Genomic DNA, 18,069 nt, shown 5'->3' on the forward strand with positions numbered 1-18,069 from the left:
AGCCAATCAGCTGTGTTGTGACAAGGTATGGGTGGTATACAGATGATAGCCATATTTGGTAAAGGACCAAGTCCATATTATGACAAGAACAGCTCAAATAAGCAAAGAGAAATAACAGTCGATCATTACTTTCATGAAAGTCGGTCAATGCAGAACATTTCAAGAACTTTGAAAGTTTCTTCAAGTACCGTCGCAAAACCCATTAAGAGCTATGATGAAACTGGCTCTCATGAGGACTGCCAGAGGAAAGGAAGACTCAGAGTTACCTCTGCTGCAGAAGATAAGTTCATTAGAGTTACCAGCCTCAGAAATTGCAGCCCAAATAAATGCTTCACAGAGTTCAAGTAACAGACACATCTCAACATGGACTGTTCAGAGGGGACTGCATGAAATCAGGCCTTCCTGGTTGAATTGCTGCAAAGAAAGCACTACTAAAGGACACCAATAAGAAGAAGAAACTTTCTTGATCCATGAAACACGAGCAATGGACATTAGAGAAGTGGAAATCTGTTCTTTGGTCTGATGAGTCCAAATGTTCGATTTTTGGTTCCAACCACTGTGTCTTTGTGAGATGCACAATAGGTCGAATGGATCTCCGCATGTATTGTTCCCACCGTGAAGCATGGAGGAGGAGGTGTGATGGTGTGGGGTGCTTTGCTCAAGATCATTGGAAAAGCATTTCAGGTGAAACTGGTTGAGAGAATGCCAAGAGTGTGCAAAGCTGTCATCAAGGCAAAGGGTGGCTACTTTGAAGAATCTCAAATATAAAATATATTTTGATTTGTTTAAAATAAAAGTTGGTTACCACATGATTCCATGTGTTATTTCATAGTTTTGATGTCTTCACTATTTATCTACAATGTAGAAAATAGTACAAATAAAGAAAAACCCTTGAATGAGTAGGTCTGTCCAAACTTTTGACTGGTACTGTATATATAACCATTGCAGAATACATTCCTCACCTTTCTTTACATAATGTGTTCATATTCCCAAAGTAGCCATACAACAAATTACCATGGGCATCTCTCATTTAATTGGGCCTATTATGTAGGCTATTATATTTTCAAGCAATTTCATGCATCCGACAAGGAGCGCGGTTCATAACATACAGAATATAACAGGTGAATAGACAGTCGATCATTAGCATTGAGGTATGTAGGCTACCACTGTAAGTAGCCCTAAGGAGACAATGTTTCAGAATTCTCAAGCAGTGAGCATTTTTAGGGTCGGGAAAAAGTGAATGAAAAACAATATTGTATTGAAAACGATCTGTTTACAGGACCACAGAAATAGAAAACATAGAAAACATTCTACCAACAGATCCAAATACATTTGATAAAGTTCATCATGCATTGCTATTTCCTTTCGATACGTTCATGGCCTAATGCCAATACTTCCAAAGTATACAGGGTGTTCATGTCACCATAAAAAGTGACTGATGGGTTTTTTTTTCAAGCAGAATTATGTGCACAGTTTTATGACAGGTCTGATTTATAACAGGAAACATGTATGGCTTTCACCAAGTTGATAAATCTCAATATTTTTGTGCGTGATTACCGGTAGTCTTTTCAGAAATGGCGCACGCAGATATTTAGTGTTAAATTCACGCAATGGTTAGAAATGAGCAAGGTTTTCCAATCGTTCGCAAAGGTGGATTTGGTGGATACATTTTATTTCTAAAAGCAGACATTGAATATCCCTTTGAGCATGGTGCAGTTATTAATTACCCTTTGGATGGTGTATCAATACACCCAGTCACCACAAAGATACAGGCACCCTTCCTATTTCTATTGCCAAAGAGGAAGGAAACCGCTCAGGGATTTCACCATGAGGCCAATGGTGATTTTAAAAAGTTACAGAGTTTAATGGCTATGATAAGAGATAACTGAGGAGGGATCAACAACATTGTAGTTACTCCACAATACTAACATAAATGACAGAGTGAAAAGAAGGAAGCCTGTACAGAATAAAAATATTCCAAAACATGCATCCTGTTTGCAATAGGTTACTAAAGTAATACTGGACAAGCATTATGTTTGGGGCAAATCCAACATTACTGAGTTCCACTCTTCATATATTCAGACATGGTGGTGGCTGCATCATGTTATGGGTATGCTTGTCATCGGCAAGGACTAGGGAGTTTTTTTAGGATAAAAATAAACTTCATTAAGCTAAGCCCAGGCAAATTCCTAGAAGAAAACCTGGTTCAGTCTGCTTTCCAACAGAAACTGGGAGACAAATCCACCTTTCAGCAGGGCAATTGCCTAAAACACAAGGCCAAACATACACTGGAATTGCTTACCAAGACACCATTGAATGTTCCTGAGCGGTTTGGACTTAAATTTAATTGAAAATCTATGGAAAGACTATGAAAATGGATGCCTAACAATGATCAACAACCAACTTGACAGAGCTTGAATCATTTTTTAAATAATAATGGGCAAATATTATACAATCCAGGTGGGCAAAGCTCTTAGAGACTAAAAAGCAGATAAAGCACCTCTCCCCTATTTGACCTAGATAGTTTGTGTGTATGTATTGATATGTAGGCTACGTGTATTCATGTTTTGTGTGGACCCCAGGAAAAGTAGCTGCTTTCACAACAGCTAATGGGGATCCTAATAAAATACCAAAATATTTTCTGAAGGCACTGTAGGTGAAAGTTCTTTCACAGTAGCAGTGATAGCCTTTTGGTGTGGTAAAGAAGGGTTTTACAAGAGTTATATGGTATATGTGTCATACTGGGACCAGCCAACCAGGCAACCTGTTTTTTCAATCATCCCGAACAAACAGTGGAAGTGAGTTGAACTTTGAACTTATTTTGGGACAGGCCAGGGGTCAGGGGTGAGGACAGAAGTGAGGTAGGTTAGCATTAGCAGGTTAGCATTTTTCATCTTGTTCTGGATGCAGCTCTGCATTGTGGTCACTAGCTGGCACAGCCACAAAGTTATAAAATCTACATCCCTAACCTTAAACTAAGAACAAAAAGCACCCAAAATATAGCCAATTTTGACTTTGCAGCTGGAATATCTAAGGGGAAATCGCTCTCTTCTGCCTCGATGACAAGACTCATGACAATAAATGTCAACCTGCGACTAATAGCTAGGAAGGGGGGTGAACAAATGAAAAGACAAAGCAACATGGTGATAGTGGGAAAAAAAGAAAACGTGTGCAGGAGAGATGAGAAACACGTGGGATAGAACAAATAATAGTTGGGGAAGTCGGGGATGAGGGGAAGCGGCACCAAGCCTATTTCCTGCGTGACATAACATTCCTTCGGATACGCTCGACACTACACAGTGGTACATTAAGCAGTAAGCAGTCCTAGGAGTACAAAGTGCAGCATCAACCACAGTCAGCTAAACATTTGGAAACGGATGGAGGGCACCTCTGTAGGTGGTGGCCATGCTACTGGCTACATATTTTGTCAGTAGCTTTAAATACACTTCCCTGGGGAAAAGAAGGATTGAGAGACTAATGAGAGCTTAGATAGACGGCTTGCAGGGTTGGGGATTGCTGCCTTTTTTGACACAGAGGGAAATCCAGATTATTAAACCATTCTCTGTGATTGGTCTGCCAGAGATGTACAGTAAGAAGAATTACAGTTTAGTCAGCAGTTTAGTTTTCATTTTGACAGAATAATCATAACACACCTCCCTGCTCAGTAGTCTCTACCCAATCCCCATTCTTCACCCCAATAGCAACGACTTTGTGGTGAGGTGCCACCCCTCTCTCACACACATACACAAACCCCAACGACTCTGGGGTGAGGCTACAATATGACTCCTATTGGCCCAAACTGACCTATCTAACTCTTCCAGTCAAGTGTGAACCCTGCACTTTTTTCTCCTCGTGCATTAAAACCACTTATCCTTTGGCTGACTTTAATTCAAGATTATGTTGTCTTTAATAATTCAAACAGCTAGCCACAGGAGAGATGCTTGGCAGGCATGGACTTCTTCATGAGATTACACAGCGTGTTGGAAAAGGAGCAGCACGGCCTGCGTCAAAAATAGCACCCTATTCTCTACGTAGTGCCCTACTTTTGACCATTGCACAGTCCATATACCTTTGGCAACACCTTCCCCGCTTCCAGCAGCATCCTGACACAGCATCTCTCTCATCGTGGGGATGGTCTGTAATCGAGGGACTGATTGGCAAGCTCCCCACTGTCCACTCACAGCTCACTTCTCAAATTGCAAATACTGCAGCAGGCAGGACAGACAGAGCAGGCAGCCTTCTCTCCTGGAAGGCAGGCTTACAATGTTCTTTACTTGCTGCAATTGTCTATTTCCCTTCTGTAATCCTTTATAGTTGAATGTGATGCCCAAACATGGCATGTAATTCTGTTTGTATACCTGAATGCTTATGCTTTTGCAGTTTGCCTATACACCAGCTTACCTTGCAGTTGGCTACACAGTGTGGGCCTATGATGACGACGGTGTATGCTGTTGCAGTAAGGCTATAGTACAGAGGTCATAATGAATGAGCTTCGCTTCTGTTTCTGTGTTGGCCAGACAGACAGCTCACCTTGCAGTTCATGATGTACTGCCGCTTATATACAGTGCCTTCGGAAAGTATTCAGACCCCTTGATTTTCCCCACATTTTGTTAGGTTACAGCCTTATTCTAAAATTGGTTAAATGTTTTTTTTACCCTTCATCAATCTACACACAATATCCCATAATGACAAGGCAAAAGCAAGGTTTTAGACATTTCTGCAAATGTATTCAAGATTTTTAAAAACAAGAATAGCATATTTACATAAGTATTCAGACCCTTTGCTATGAGACTCAGAATTGAGCTCAGGTGCATCCTGTTTCCATTGACCATCTTTGAGATGTTTTCACAACGTGATTGGAGTCTATTGATTGGACATGATTTGGGAAGACACACACCTGTCCCAAGGTCCCACAGTTGACAGTGCATGTCAGAGCAAAAAACAAGTAATGAGGTCGAAGGAATTGTCCGTAGAGCTCCAAGACAGGATTGTGTCGAGGCACAGATCTGGGGAAGGGTACCAAAACATTTCTACAGCATTGAAGGTCCCCAAGAACACAGTGGCCTTCATCATTCTTAAATGGAAGAAGTTTGGAACCACCAAGACTCTTCCTAGAGCTGGCCGCCCGGGCCAAACTGAGCAATCGGGGAAGAAGGGCCTTGGTCAGGAAGGTGACCAAGAACCCGATGGTCACACTGACAGAGCTCTAGAGTTCCTCTGTGGAGATGGGAGAACCTTCCAGAAGGACAACCATCTCTGCAGCACTCAGCACTACAGGCCTTTATGGTAGAGTGGCCAGACGCAAGCCACTCCTCAGTAAAAGGCACATGACAGCCAGCTTGGAGTTTGCCAAAAGGCACCTAAAAACTCTTAAACAATGATAAACAAGATTCTCTGGTCTGATGAAACCAAGATTGAACTCTTAGCCTGAATGCCAAACATCACATTTGGAGGAAACCTGGCACAATCCCTACGGTGAAGCATGGTGGTGGCAGCATCACGCTGTGGGGATGTTTTTCAGCAGCAGGGACTGGGATACTATTCAGGATTGAGGCAAAAATGAAGGGACCAAAGTACAGAGAGATTCTTGATGAAAACCTGATCCAGAGTGCTCAGGACCTCAGACTGTGGTGAAGGTTTACCTCCCAAAAGGACAACGACCATAAGCACACAGCCAAGACAACACAGGAGTGGCTTCGGGACAAGTCTCTGAATGTCCAGAGACTCTGAATGTCCAGGGGGGGGGGGGGGGGGGGGCAACTTTCATGAAATGAGGTGCGTTGCCGCCACTGACCTCGTTCGTCTTCAGTCACCAACGTGGGTATAACCAATGAGGAGATGGCACTTGGGTACCTGCTTCTAAGAGGCAGGACTTGCAGCGCGATCTGCATCAGAAAGAGAACTGACATCTATTTTAGATCGTTGGCACGCGCGAGCAGTGTGGGTGCAATAATTGAATAATATACTGTACATTTCTAAATGTATTTTACAACGCACGCGCTTCCAGTGCGAGCAGTGTAGTCAGCCTGTTAGGTTGTGTCCCAAAAAAGGAAAATAACATGGAATTTGATTTACCCAAACGTTAACCTGACTATGTAGATAAACCTAGCAGTACTATATTGGTATGCCAGTACATGTCCTCTCCTTTTTACCCATTATTCTCTACAGTTCATACATTGACAGTCGATGGTGCTTGGTGGTACCTAAATTGGGGAGGATGGGCTCGTGGTAATGGCTGGAGCAGAATTAGTGGAATGGTATCAAATACAGGGTCTCCATGTGTTTGATGCCATTCCGCTTGCTCTGTTCCAGACGATATTATGAGTCGTCCTCTCCTCAGCCAGCCTCCACTGCTGTGCATACAATACAATTAGGCCCATCTACAGCTGATGCTTCTAGGGAGATGACAAGTGTTTTGAATTTCCATTGAAAGTTCATAATTAAATGACTCATCGCTTATCAGCACATTAGCCTAATCGTGGGTTGCTCAGGCGAAAGACAAGCACGTCTGCCCTGAGGGGAGGCATGTCAACTCAACTGTGTGTATGTGAGTGTGTGTGCGTTAGCGCGAGCGTACGTGCGTGTGGAGACTAGTGTGCGTTATCGCCCGTCAGGCTGTTGTTTTGACGAAGCTTCTCGCTGACAGTGATGTTTCACCTTTCAGTTGTGGAATGGGATGGTACTGAATGGTACCGACAATGCCGAGTTTGGCCTCCTAATGAGGCTCAACAGGGGGCTCCTCCCGTCTCTCTCTTTCTCTCTCCGTACAGAAGCAGGAGCTCCGGGGGGCGAGAGGGGCACTCATCCAAGCAAGGCACTGCCTGTCAGAGCCGGACGGGGGAGACTCAAAACCACCCCCGGAGCTGCCCAAAATGCGTGTTTAATTACTTTTGGATTATCTCCCACATACCCTCCTAGTATAATAAGTATGCTGTTTATCATAGGCTATACGCATGTGATAAACATCATCCGCAGGCGGCCAGGCCTATAGATATGGTGACCACGAAAATACCTAATTTCATTTTATTTCTCCCGCCCCTTCACAAATAGGGCAAAACAGCTGTATAACAGCTCATAAGTAAAATGAACAATTAGACTATATTTTATTTACGCTCGTCACCTATAGCCTATTCTAGCGAAATGCCCTTGCCCCTGGGAAAGCCACTGATGCACGGCTCGATATGTTGCGAGCAGAGAAAGTGAACCTAGGAGCCGAAAACCACTTTGCAGCCACTTGAATGTGGCCAGACTATAGTCTGCGACTCTGCGTGTAGGTTATTAGGCCTATAGTTTAGGGAGTTCCGCCCCTCGCTGCGGGAGCTTCAAGCTCACTATTCGCCCGTTCCTCTACCAGTTCACCTCGCTGCGAGTCCAGAGCAACGGATCAAAGCGAGCTGCTGGGACTCCGCACCAAGCTTCATTTCTCGAGGCTTCCCAACGAACCTTGTCGTTTTTTTGTCGGACGCGGGACAAGTAACATAAATGAAACACCTTGTTTTGGGGACCCAGTTATTTTATATTGTTTTGGAAGGCGCGAATTGCTGTTGCCAGGCAAGTCAAGTCCGCAGGTAAGCAAAAACATTTGACTCTGCCATGCGTTTTTCTTGCCAGACAGCCGAATAGCACCTCTCAGACCAACACATTACACCTCTATGTTTATTCAAACCAGTGTTTGTTTAATGTCTCTAGGTTGAACATATAGCTGTCCCTCTGTTTAGTAGGCTATTTTCCCCATGTTTATAACCAGGCTAAGAAACCTCAATAGGAATGTCACAGGTGATCCTGCATAAAAAAAACATTCCTAGTCCAGAGCGCAATTTGATTCTAAAAGTGAAATGTTATTTAAGACCATGGCTGAGCAAGGACAAGGAGCATGAGCATGTCAACACATCTATAGATATTCAGGAACTAGGCACGTGCTCTAGGAGGCTGTAAAGCATACTACTTGTTTTAGAAAAAGGAATTGATACCTTCAGGAATCTTAAAGTCGCAGAATAAGACAATACAAAGATCAAATGAGAGTGAAGTGTTCGAATCCTCAATCAAGAAATGGAAAATTCTGGATCGATGTTCAAACAGGCGCGGTATTCTCATTATTTGCCTTCATACACATTGTTATTTGCCTTCGTAAAACAGCGTAATGTTCCGTAGATCCTCACGATAACTCCATATTTCGTCCGTGATCGAGTTGAGAATGTTTTGCCCTATTTCGTTTTAGCTAAGTTTATTACACCAGTCGTGGAATGTGCAGAGTATCGATCCATGCGGGAAAACTTCTTCCCTTAGATATATGCGCGCATGCATGTGAGTGCATTTTCACCATGAAATTATATGTTTACATACTGTAGTATCAAACTTGTCTTTATAATTGTCTCATGGCTGCTTTCAGTTTGAAAGTGAAGGCACTAGCGTGATTACCAAATGCAGGTAAACTGTATTGGACACTAGTAGTACATGGAATGTGCTTTTTTGATGTGGACAAAGTATAAAACTAAACGAATTCATCAGAGTTTTTTCAGCTGTTCTGACCTTGACAAAGCCCTGCTCTGCCTCAGTCTTTATCTGACTATGACTGTCAAAAGTGTTGCCACCGAGTCTAACATTGACACAGACTGCATTCCCCACTGCACCACACTAGCCCTGAGCAAATAATGCAGTGTGTGTGGGTGTGGGTGTGTGTGTGTGATTAACTACTGCTGCCTCTCTGCTGAAGCCTACCCCCTGCTGTCTCTGCCTAGCATGCAATAACAGAACAGTGCCAGGAAGCCAAACTGTCCTGACTGCTGCCGCCCCAACAACACAACACTACTGACCACACACACACACACACACACACACACACACACACACACACACACACACACACACACACACACACACACACACACACACACACACACACACACACACACACACACACACACACACAGAGAGTAAGAGAGAGAGACAGACAGACAGACGGACGGACAGACAGACAGACAGAGATGGCTTTTTATTTTCAGTCTGAAAGGACAAAGTTGACCCAGACCCGCCAATCGCTTTTTAATTTTTCCCTTTTGACTTCTGAAATTCTTAACAGCCATATGAGAATTTTCACTTTCAGGTGTTTATAAAAATAAAATAAAAATAGACTTGAATTTGTGTATTAACTGTCCAGCCATACTCATTGATAATGTTCGCTTACAGGAGTACATACTGTAGAATAGTTTCATTTCTAGGAAGAATGATATTAGAGGTCGACCGATTAATCGGAATGGCCGATTAATTAGGGCCGATTTCAAGTTTTCATAACAATCGGAAATCGGTATTTTTGGGCACCGATTTGGCTGAATTTATTATTATTTTTTTTTTAATTACACCTTTATTTAATCTTTATTTAACTAGGCAAGTCAGTTAAGAAAACATTCTTATTTTCAATGACGGCCTAGGAACGGTAGGTTAACTGCCTCGTTCAGGGGCAGAATGACAGATTTTCACCTTGTCAGCTCGGGGGATCCAATCTTTTAACTAGTCCAAAACTATAACGACCTGCCTCTGTTTCGTTGTTTCGTTACGCGAATGCAGTAAACCAAGGTAAGTTGCTAGCTAGCATTAAACTTATCTTATTAAAACAATCAATCAATCATAATCACTAGTTAACTACACATGGTTGATGATATTACTAGCATGTCCTGCGTTGCATATAATCTGACTGAGCATACAACTATCTAATTGAGCGGTGGTAGGCAGAAGCAGGCGCGTAAATATTCATTCAAACAGCACTTTCGTGTGTTTTGCCAGCAGCTCTTCGTTGTGCGTCAAGCATTGCGCTGTTTATGACTTCAAGCCTATCAACTCCCGAGATGAGGCTGGTGTAACCGAAGTGAAATGGCTAGCTAGTAGGCGCACACTGATAGCATTTCAAACGTCACTCGCTCTGAGCTTTGGAGTGGTTGTTTCCCTTGCTCTGCATGGGTAACGCTGCTTCGAGGGTGGCTGTTGTCGTTGTGTTCCTGGTTTGAGCCCAGGGAGGAGCGAGGAGGAGGGACGGAAGCTATACTGTTACACTGGCAATACTAAAGTGCTTATAAGAACATCCAATAGTCAAAGGTTAATGAAATACAAATGGTGTAGAGGGAAATAGTCCTATAATTCCTATAATAACTACAACCTAAAACTTCTTACCTGGGAATATTGAAGACTCATGTTAAAAGGAACCACCAGCTGTCATATGTTCTCATGTTCTGAGCAAGGAACTTAAACGTTAGCTTTCTTACATGGCACATATTGCACTTTTACTTTCTTCTCCAACACTTTGTTTTTGCATTATTTAAACCAAATTGAACATGTTTCATTATTTATTTGAGGCTAAATTGATTTTATTGATGTATTATATTAAGTTAAAATAAGTATACATTCTGTATTGTTGTAATTGTAATCATTACAACAACAACAACAAACAAAAGAAGTCAAATTAATCGGTATCGGCTTTTTTGGTCCTCCAATAATCGGTATCGGCGTTGAAAAATCCTAATCGGTCAACCTCTAAAAGAGATACACTCCGAATCTGTCTGAGTATTGTGTTGTGTTCATCTTTAGAGTTGATGGAGCTGAAGAAATGGACAGCCCCCTCATATGAATCCTCCTTACCACATCCATTCTTGTTTTCTGTTTTGGGTGATAGGTAGATACCCTGTTGAGAACATGGAACAGCAGCTATGACTGTTAGATTCCAGCCAGGTCACCCGTAATACAAGTTGGTATTGGACGTCCCTACATGTCCGAGGACGTCAGGAGATGATGTGAAAACCGGCCCCTATGGGAAACAGTGAGCACTGTTACCTTCCAGTAGGTTTCGTTTTTGCTAGGGGGATGGTGGATGGGCGTAAGCATTTCCCTCTGATTCCAAAGGCTGCAAGTTCGAATCTAGCGATAGAAAGTTGTTTTTGAGATTTTAGTTTTAAGCCTCTCAAACCTTATCCATTCAGAGTTAATACCTATCCTTGAGATTTTGGAGCTAATGCCTAAACTTAACCGTAGACACTTTTGCAACAACAACGTTTGCAACAACTTCGAAATTTGACGTCTGAGAAACCTGGATGAACGTCTAATTCTGACATGAGACTGAGAGCTAGTTGATGATTCAGAAGTAGACCATGTACCACACTGTCTGTCTGTATTGCCAATTCGCTCTATTGGTCACACATTTGAATATAGGCTACATTTGTAACTCATGCTATTGGAACAAGAGTTGGAACAAAAATCAGTGCTCTTTCCGGTGCTTTCCAGACAGTTCTTGTGTCAAAAAAACAACATTGAAGGAATTCAGTTTGTACTGTATATGTAAAAATGCATCTCAACAAACTCCCCTCCTACAGCCTGTGTCTAGCCTATTAGTTGGTTCCTAGGTATTATTTACGTGGGAAACACAAGCTATAATATCAATACCATAAATCGTCCAGTCACTGGTGTTGTTTGATATTGGATGAGTAACCTCTTACAGTATATTATTACGCTACGTATTGCTTTCCTAATTCATTCAGGGGGTGGGGGGATATGTGTGTGTACTACTGTGAACCATTTCCAAGGTTCGTCTCTAGGTATTTAGCTCTGTGTGAAGAGACGGCACGACACCCAGGAGGAAGACAAATGAACCTCCTAGTCATGTGGATTTTCTCATCGTCCTTCAGTCTTCAACAGGACTTCAGACGTTCTAGAACATGAGACTGCATTCTAAACGCCTTTATGTTCCTGGGGGTCGTGTGGGCTGAACAGAAAGTAGGATCCTCTAATTTAGGAGCCCTGGGAACGAGGACAAAGCTGAGAGCGTCTTAAGCTACAGACAACACTGGAGTGGAGTGATAGTGATGGGGCTTGTTGAGTTTAACACTAAGAGCTTGAAGCCTGTCGTAGTTTCAACTTTTACTGGCACCTCACACAGTCAAACACTTGATGGATTTAACCTAAATTAATGGGTTAGAATCGATTGGAATCAATGGTGCATTAGTGTGGAACCAATGGGACATAGGTTGATCACTGTTATTGCTTAAGCATTTTCTGGTACCAATCACTTTTTGCCCGTGGGTCAGAAAGAAAATGATGCTGATTTATAGCTCATCTCATGCTATTGTTTATATTTTGCCATGAGACTAAGAGAACATTTCGTGGTTTTTAAGAAATGTTCCTGCTATTCTACACATTTTGCCATTCCGGCCCTGGTACCACACATACAGTTAGAGACTGGCCTCTGACATACAGTCAGAGACTGGTCTAGCTAAGTAATGGGTTAGAATCGATGGGAACACTTGTAGCTTCCCACAGTGTCATAGACGGGATGGAATATATCCTATTAACTCTTGAACAACATGATCATGAGGTGTTTACTGTCGTCTTTCTATCCGAGTTCATCCTGCAGACAGACAGTTTGGTGATTCCCGAACCAGACATAATGCCAACTCTGTTAGTTAGAGGAGAGGAAAGGAGAGGAGAGTATTGCACCTTTTGGTTTTCACCAGTGGGTGTGAAGTATTTTCATCCTGACTCAATGATCATTGAGCAACACCACAATCCACTATCAAATGCCTGTTCCTAAAAAGTGTAATTCATTGCGTTGATATGAATGAAGTTGTATTTCTTAATTCAGTTGGTGTTGAAATAAGTATGCTGTAGGAAATGCTTTCAACAACGCCTTATCTTCATAACCTCCACTGTTATGCTCAGCTCCCTGAGCCTCTGCTCAAGCACTGTATGTATGCTCCCAATAGCATTCCTTTGGGTTAAAATGGTTAACTCTTGAAGATCAGACAAGAAACAGTACTGAGAATCGCCACAGCAAAATCCAAATCTGTTCACTATCCATTTCTGATTTCTGCTTTCCTCTCTGCAGATCTTCTGTACAATCTTGTGACACCAGGCTTCTGGGTACCAGTCAACCATGTCGGATCTTTCCATTGCCTCCATAACCCATCAGTGACGACCGCTAAACGTTTGTTTTCGGACAAACATGTCAGCCTGCGGCGAGTTTGCAGAACACGTGTGGAAACCCGGATCGTGTAAGAACTGCTTCCATCCGCGTAGCGCCCACTGTGCCAGCGGGGGCAGCATCGTGTCCTGTGGTGCCCTGAGGGCCAGTCTGGGTGGAGAGGAGGAGGATGGCCAGGGGGTAACCGTGCCCTTGCTCTATTCGAAACCCACCATCGCTGTCCGCCCTACCATGATGCACCCTGACACCAGCGACATGATGGCAGATGTCAACATGAACATAGAGCAGGTGAGATCTCGCCAACTCATAATACAGATTTGTGACAATGCATGCCTTTGCATTTTACCTTCCTATGTAATAACCATGTCAATATATAATAAATACCCAATAGAAACCCATAGGTTTTAGAGTCACTTAATTCAAGTTATTCAATAAATGACTGTATGTTTTCTATAACCATGAATTGTGTTTCCCCTCCATGTGTCACCAGGAAAATCAGAAGAGTCCAGGGGACAGACTGGGTCTTAAGATGTTGGACCTGTCCCCTATCTACATAGACAGTAACGGCTGTAACAAGACCCTGAGAGAAGCAGGACTGCACAGTACTACAACTCCTGGGAAGATGGACTACCCGTGCAGCCGCTTCTCGCCTGGACCTCTAAGCCCCCTGTCCCCTCTCTCCCCGTCTGCCCTGCAGAAGGACTCTAGTATGATCATCAGCAGTATCTTTGTGACCCAGGAGGATGGCCACAGCCGGGGGCCTCATAGTGCCCACAGTCTGAAGGGGAATGGGAATAGCAACGGGGAATTCTCCTACAGGCAACAAATCACCAAGACTACCAAAACCACCAAGAGCACTTACAATGGGAATGGTGTCGACACTAGGGCGTCTTCCAAAGTCCAGGTCGTCCAGGATGTACAAGCACCTTTGGGTATTGCTATCAACATCATCGCCACGGCAACCACAACAGCCTGTAACGGCATTGGTAACGGTCTGATCACCGCCACAGCCGCCCCAAGTAACGGGCTCACGTCTGGTACCACAGACTCGTCCAGCACTTATTTCGTCCAAGCCTTAACCACCATGGGTTCAGGGGCCTCTCCGGGCCTACTAGTGCCCAACTTTCAACCCTGTGGAGGTGGCAGAACCAACTCCTTTCTCTCTGAGCCTGTCTCCAGCCTGTCTCTGTCAGACTCCTGCTCCTATCGCAGCAGCACAGACTCCCTCACGGGACCCGATGGCTTCAGACTGCTGGGGCCAGATAGTCCCACTCCTCAGAACCTCTCAGCCTCCTCAGCCAGCCCTCCCTCAGAGGGACAGACAATGTCTTCAGAGCCCATCTATGCTGAGAGCACCAAGAGGAAGAGGAGGCCTCAGAGCGCTGGGGGGAACGGGAAGCCCAACCCCTCCCAGGCCCAAAAGCAATGCCCAGAGCTGGAGCTCACAGGAGAGGGTCAGAACCATAGGGCAAAGATAACTGTCATGGCCGCCCATACTGAGGAGAACAACCGGACCTTCTACCTGAGCAGCCCGGACTCAGCTGTCAGCACCCAGTGGTCACATTTCAGTCCCACAGCCCTCAGTAACCCTGGGAGTCCAGCCTTCAAGTGGCCCTCTAGCTCCTCTGTCACAGAGACATCCTCCACACCATCCCCAGCCTCCCCTGCCTCCCTCCAGCCCAAGCCCCAGAACAGCCCCCCTATCCCCCCCAAGAGGAACAACCGTTCCCCCAAACCACTCCTCGGGACCTCTAGTCTCTCCCCAGTCCCTCTCCCTGAGCTCAGCATCCAGGGAATCCAGGCTCTGTCTCTATCCCCCAGGGAGAGCGACGTGCAGGTGAAGCCCCAGATGGAGCCCCACAACTCAGCCTCATCGGAGGCCCGGAGGCACAAGCTCCACACCACCGCCTGGAACTGGGAGGGCCGGATCGAGGAGGAGGAGGAGGGGGACGAGGGCCATGCCCATGAGAGTTCCTCTCGGAACAGGGTGATGGGGCTCATCAATGGGGCGGCTGTCTGGAGGGAGGCCAGGGATTGGAGACCCGCTGGGGGGTTGCAGGGCAGCACCCAGACCCTGCCAGGCACCGTGGCCAACAATGGTGCCAGTCAGAAACGGAAGCAGGCAGGCTGCAGCGGCGGCAGCGTGGAGGAGGGCAAACATAGCAGGGGCATGTTGGCCAAAACACAGCCGTTGACTCCGTCGTCTGTCTCCAGCCTGGCGCAGCACTCAGCAGAGGGGAAGAGTTCAAGCCAGGGCCCCACTCCTCCACCCCCTCCGCCTAAGAAACACCACAGGTAAGAAACTGGGCCTGGGCCTTTTGTTTTTACACACTGTGGATGGCATTCCTGAGAGGGTAGAATGAAGAGCAGTCATTGTACTGTGGTGAAGTATCTTTACGCACCTTTGTCGTTGAGTCACTCTTCCGTACTGCACGGACCTGGATGATTTCCCTCACACTGAGCATTGAGCCACGGATGGAGTTCCTGAGAGTGTAGAATGCACAATGGCGAGTCTGAAAGAGCAAAGGCCATGGCTGGTCTTTGCAGCTTGCTAGTTGAATATACAGTGTTGTCATTGAGTTCCGTGTTTCAGTCATTCGAGTTGGAATTAGATGGCCTGCTTCATGTTGATGAGACAACATTTTAGGCAAACGTGATTCTTAAGGTACCAGTTCAGTTAGGTGTTTGTTTGATTTCCACTCTGTCATTTTCTTTATAGCTTTTAAAGGCTCCTCACTTAACCCAATGCACTACTCTGGTTCAGGCATAGTATAGTACAGCATGCCAGACAGACCATAGAATCGAGTTCAAGTCTTTACAGTAATGAAACTCATTCATCACGAGGCAGTACATAAATTAAGCAACGCAAGGGCATTAAACACTTGCTTTATGTAGTGTAGACATTTTAAATGTCCCTTGTACTCTAAAAGGTTTTTGCTGTTTGATAATAAACTATTCACTTGTCAGACTATTTTGGGAATGTCAACACAACAGATGAATAGTTTCACCCCCCTTTGGTGTACCTAATCAGCTGACTAGAGAGGTCTGTTGTAGCAGCCATGTGGTTGGTTCTCTCTCTGCGTGTGATGGTTAAATGTCGCTCCCTCGTCTTGTGCAGCGATGCAAGGCGAGCGAGGCGACCGTGCCTACTGTGATCTCGCCTTTCATTGTGAGATTATTCAGCCGGTATCAGCCTCCATTCTCATTCTAGAACCCGTAGGATCATTCAGACTGTTCCGGGAACCAGTCTCAATGCATTCCTTGTTCCATTTGTAGTAGTCTAAGGCTGGGGTTGCACAACGCAACTCGGAACACAATTTTAGTCGCTTGCAACTGAGTTGCTTCTAGAGTGCTCAGTGAAACACCCCTTGCAACTAATTAGCATCTCATCTGCAAGGTTGTTACATCCAGTTGAAGCTTTTCAACTTTATGCAACTAGTCGTAAGAAACAGCCAATGAGAACTTATGCTTTTGTCACATTCAAAGGTTTGGAACGCCGGCCCAGTTGTCATGTCAACAACACAGACAGTACATTATGAAGATAGGCAGAAACCGCTTCTCCAATAGAAATCCCTGATCACACTTGTAGGCGATGACATGACAACGTTAGTTAGTTAGTTAAGCTCATGTGGAGAAACACATAAATCGGGCCTCACAGTCGTCTCGCGCCGAACTGCATACGCGCAGGCCCGTCAAAATCACAAAGGCACTCCTTCGATATAAAGGATTTTTTGTCCCAAAAATGAAAACGAGTCAGCTTGTCACTTTCACGAGGTTGGAGTAACAACATGTTCAATTACTTAAGACATTGGCTCAAATCTAGGTTGTGCTTGGATTACAAGAAAATGTACAACTAGGGATGAATCTTTCACTTCTCATTGACTTCTCAAACCCCAGCCTGCTCTGCTTGGTCTGTTTCGCCAGCGTTCCCGGATCTTGATGCTATCACAAAAGCTAAAGGCCCATTCATTTTCATAGCTGCCCCATTGTCACAATGTACAAGGCCTAATGCAGCAGATGGCATGGGGTGAGTTTAGAATTCTCAAACAATATGACAAGAAGCAGCTTCAATTTCATTTGGCTGTTGCATGCTATTTGAACCGCGTTGGAGTCGCTTCATGTAACAGCAAAGTTGTTTGAGATGATGTCACTTGCAACCTGCAACTGCAAACTAAAACTGAGTGCAAGTCGAGCCCTGTAACTGCAGCCTAACTTTTCGTTCTAAAAGTCAAGAACAAAATGGGCAGTAAAAATGTTCCCTGTCATATTCTACATTTGTTTTGACCACCACACAATAGATGTGACTGCGGGGAGGTCCTTGTGCCCTTGCCTCAATGACACTGACAGAGACACACACAAAGAAAACATTGTCAACTAACTGAGATGGTGATATGTTATTATGCATCTGTCTAAGATGTGAATATGCATTTAACTAAGCTCATATCAAATGTTCATGAAACTAATCAATGTTTCTATCATTGGTAATAGCTAGTTGTGACCTACCTATGAAACAAATATAGTCACATGGCGATATAAAATAACCTAGCTGTTAAACTCTCGTGACATTTCCCCATGTACTATCTAGACCTCAGATTATTAATACACGCTGAGGTTTCTGACTCATATACCCAAAGCAGAACGAGACATAGTTTGCCGCCATGTTGACGTCAAGTGGTCATTTTAAAATAAACCTTGCTTTTGTCAGGCATGCTGTAGGTTTAGAATACAACTGCAAATTCCTCAAGTCCTTGCAGAGTTCAGAACAGAGCAGCTTTCGGTGTTTGGTCAACAAGAATGTGCTGATTCTCTGCTGGTTTTCTGTGTAGGGGACTATTTCGACATCTAATTTCTAGGTTTTAAACTGCAGGGAAGCTGTAGCGGTGTTAATTGTGGATTCATATTAACGTGTGTTAAAAGGGTGTCAAACCCATACAGCATTAGGCTACGTTATTGGGCAGCAAGGTCATTGAGGGATCAGGATAATCCCAGACACTTTTCTACCTCTTAATGATTTGGCAACTTAAAGTTTGACATTTGAAACTTTTCAATATGACACAAATGAGTCAAAGCAGAGGCGTTTGTTTTGGCTGGCTGTAGGGAACTCTAGA

General features: G+C 44.3%; 1 protein-coding gene across 1 annotated transcript in view; it reads left to right on the forward strand.

The window, feature by feature from the left end:
* Positions 1–7,060: 7,060 nt before the first annotated feature.
* The window catches only part of LOC124048557 (inactive tyrosine-protein kinase PRAG1-like), a 33,360-nt gene continuing 22,351 nt past the window's right edge, over positions 7,061–18,069 (forward strand). Inside the window, exons 1-3 of the mRNA XM_046369470.1 lie at positions 7,061–7,568; positions 12,866–13,249; positions 13,452–15,256. Coding sequence (XP_046225426.1) covers positions 12,983–13,249; positions 13,452–15,256 — 2,072 coding nt within the window. The 5' untranslated portion in view covers positions 7,061–7,568; positions 12,866–12,982. The remainder of the gene's footprint in view (positions 7,569–12,865; positions 13,250–13,451; positions 15,257–18,069) is intronic.

The sequence above is a fragment of the Oncorhynchus gorbuscha genome, linkage group LG11 (genome assembly GCF_021184085.1).
Source record: "Oncorhynchus gorbuscha isolate QuinsamMale2020 ecotype Even-year linkage group LG11, OgorEven_v1.0, whole genome shotgun sequence".
NCBI classification, from domain to species: Eukaryota; Metazoa; Chordata; class Actinopteri; order Salmoniformes; family Salmonidae; genus Oncorhynchus; species Oncorhynchus gorbuscha.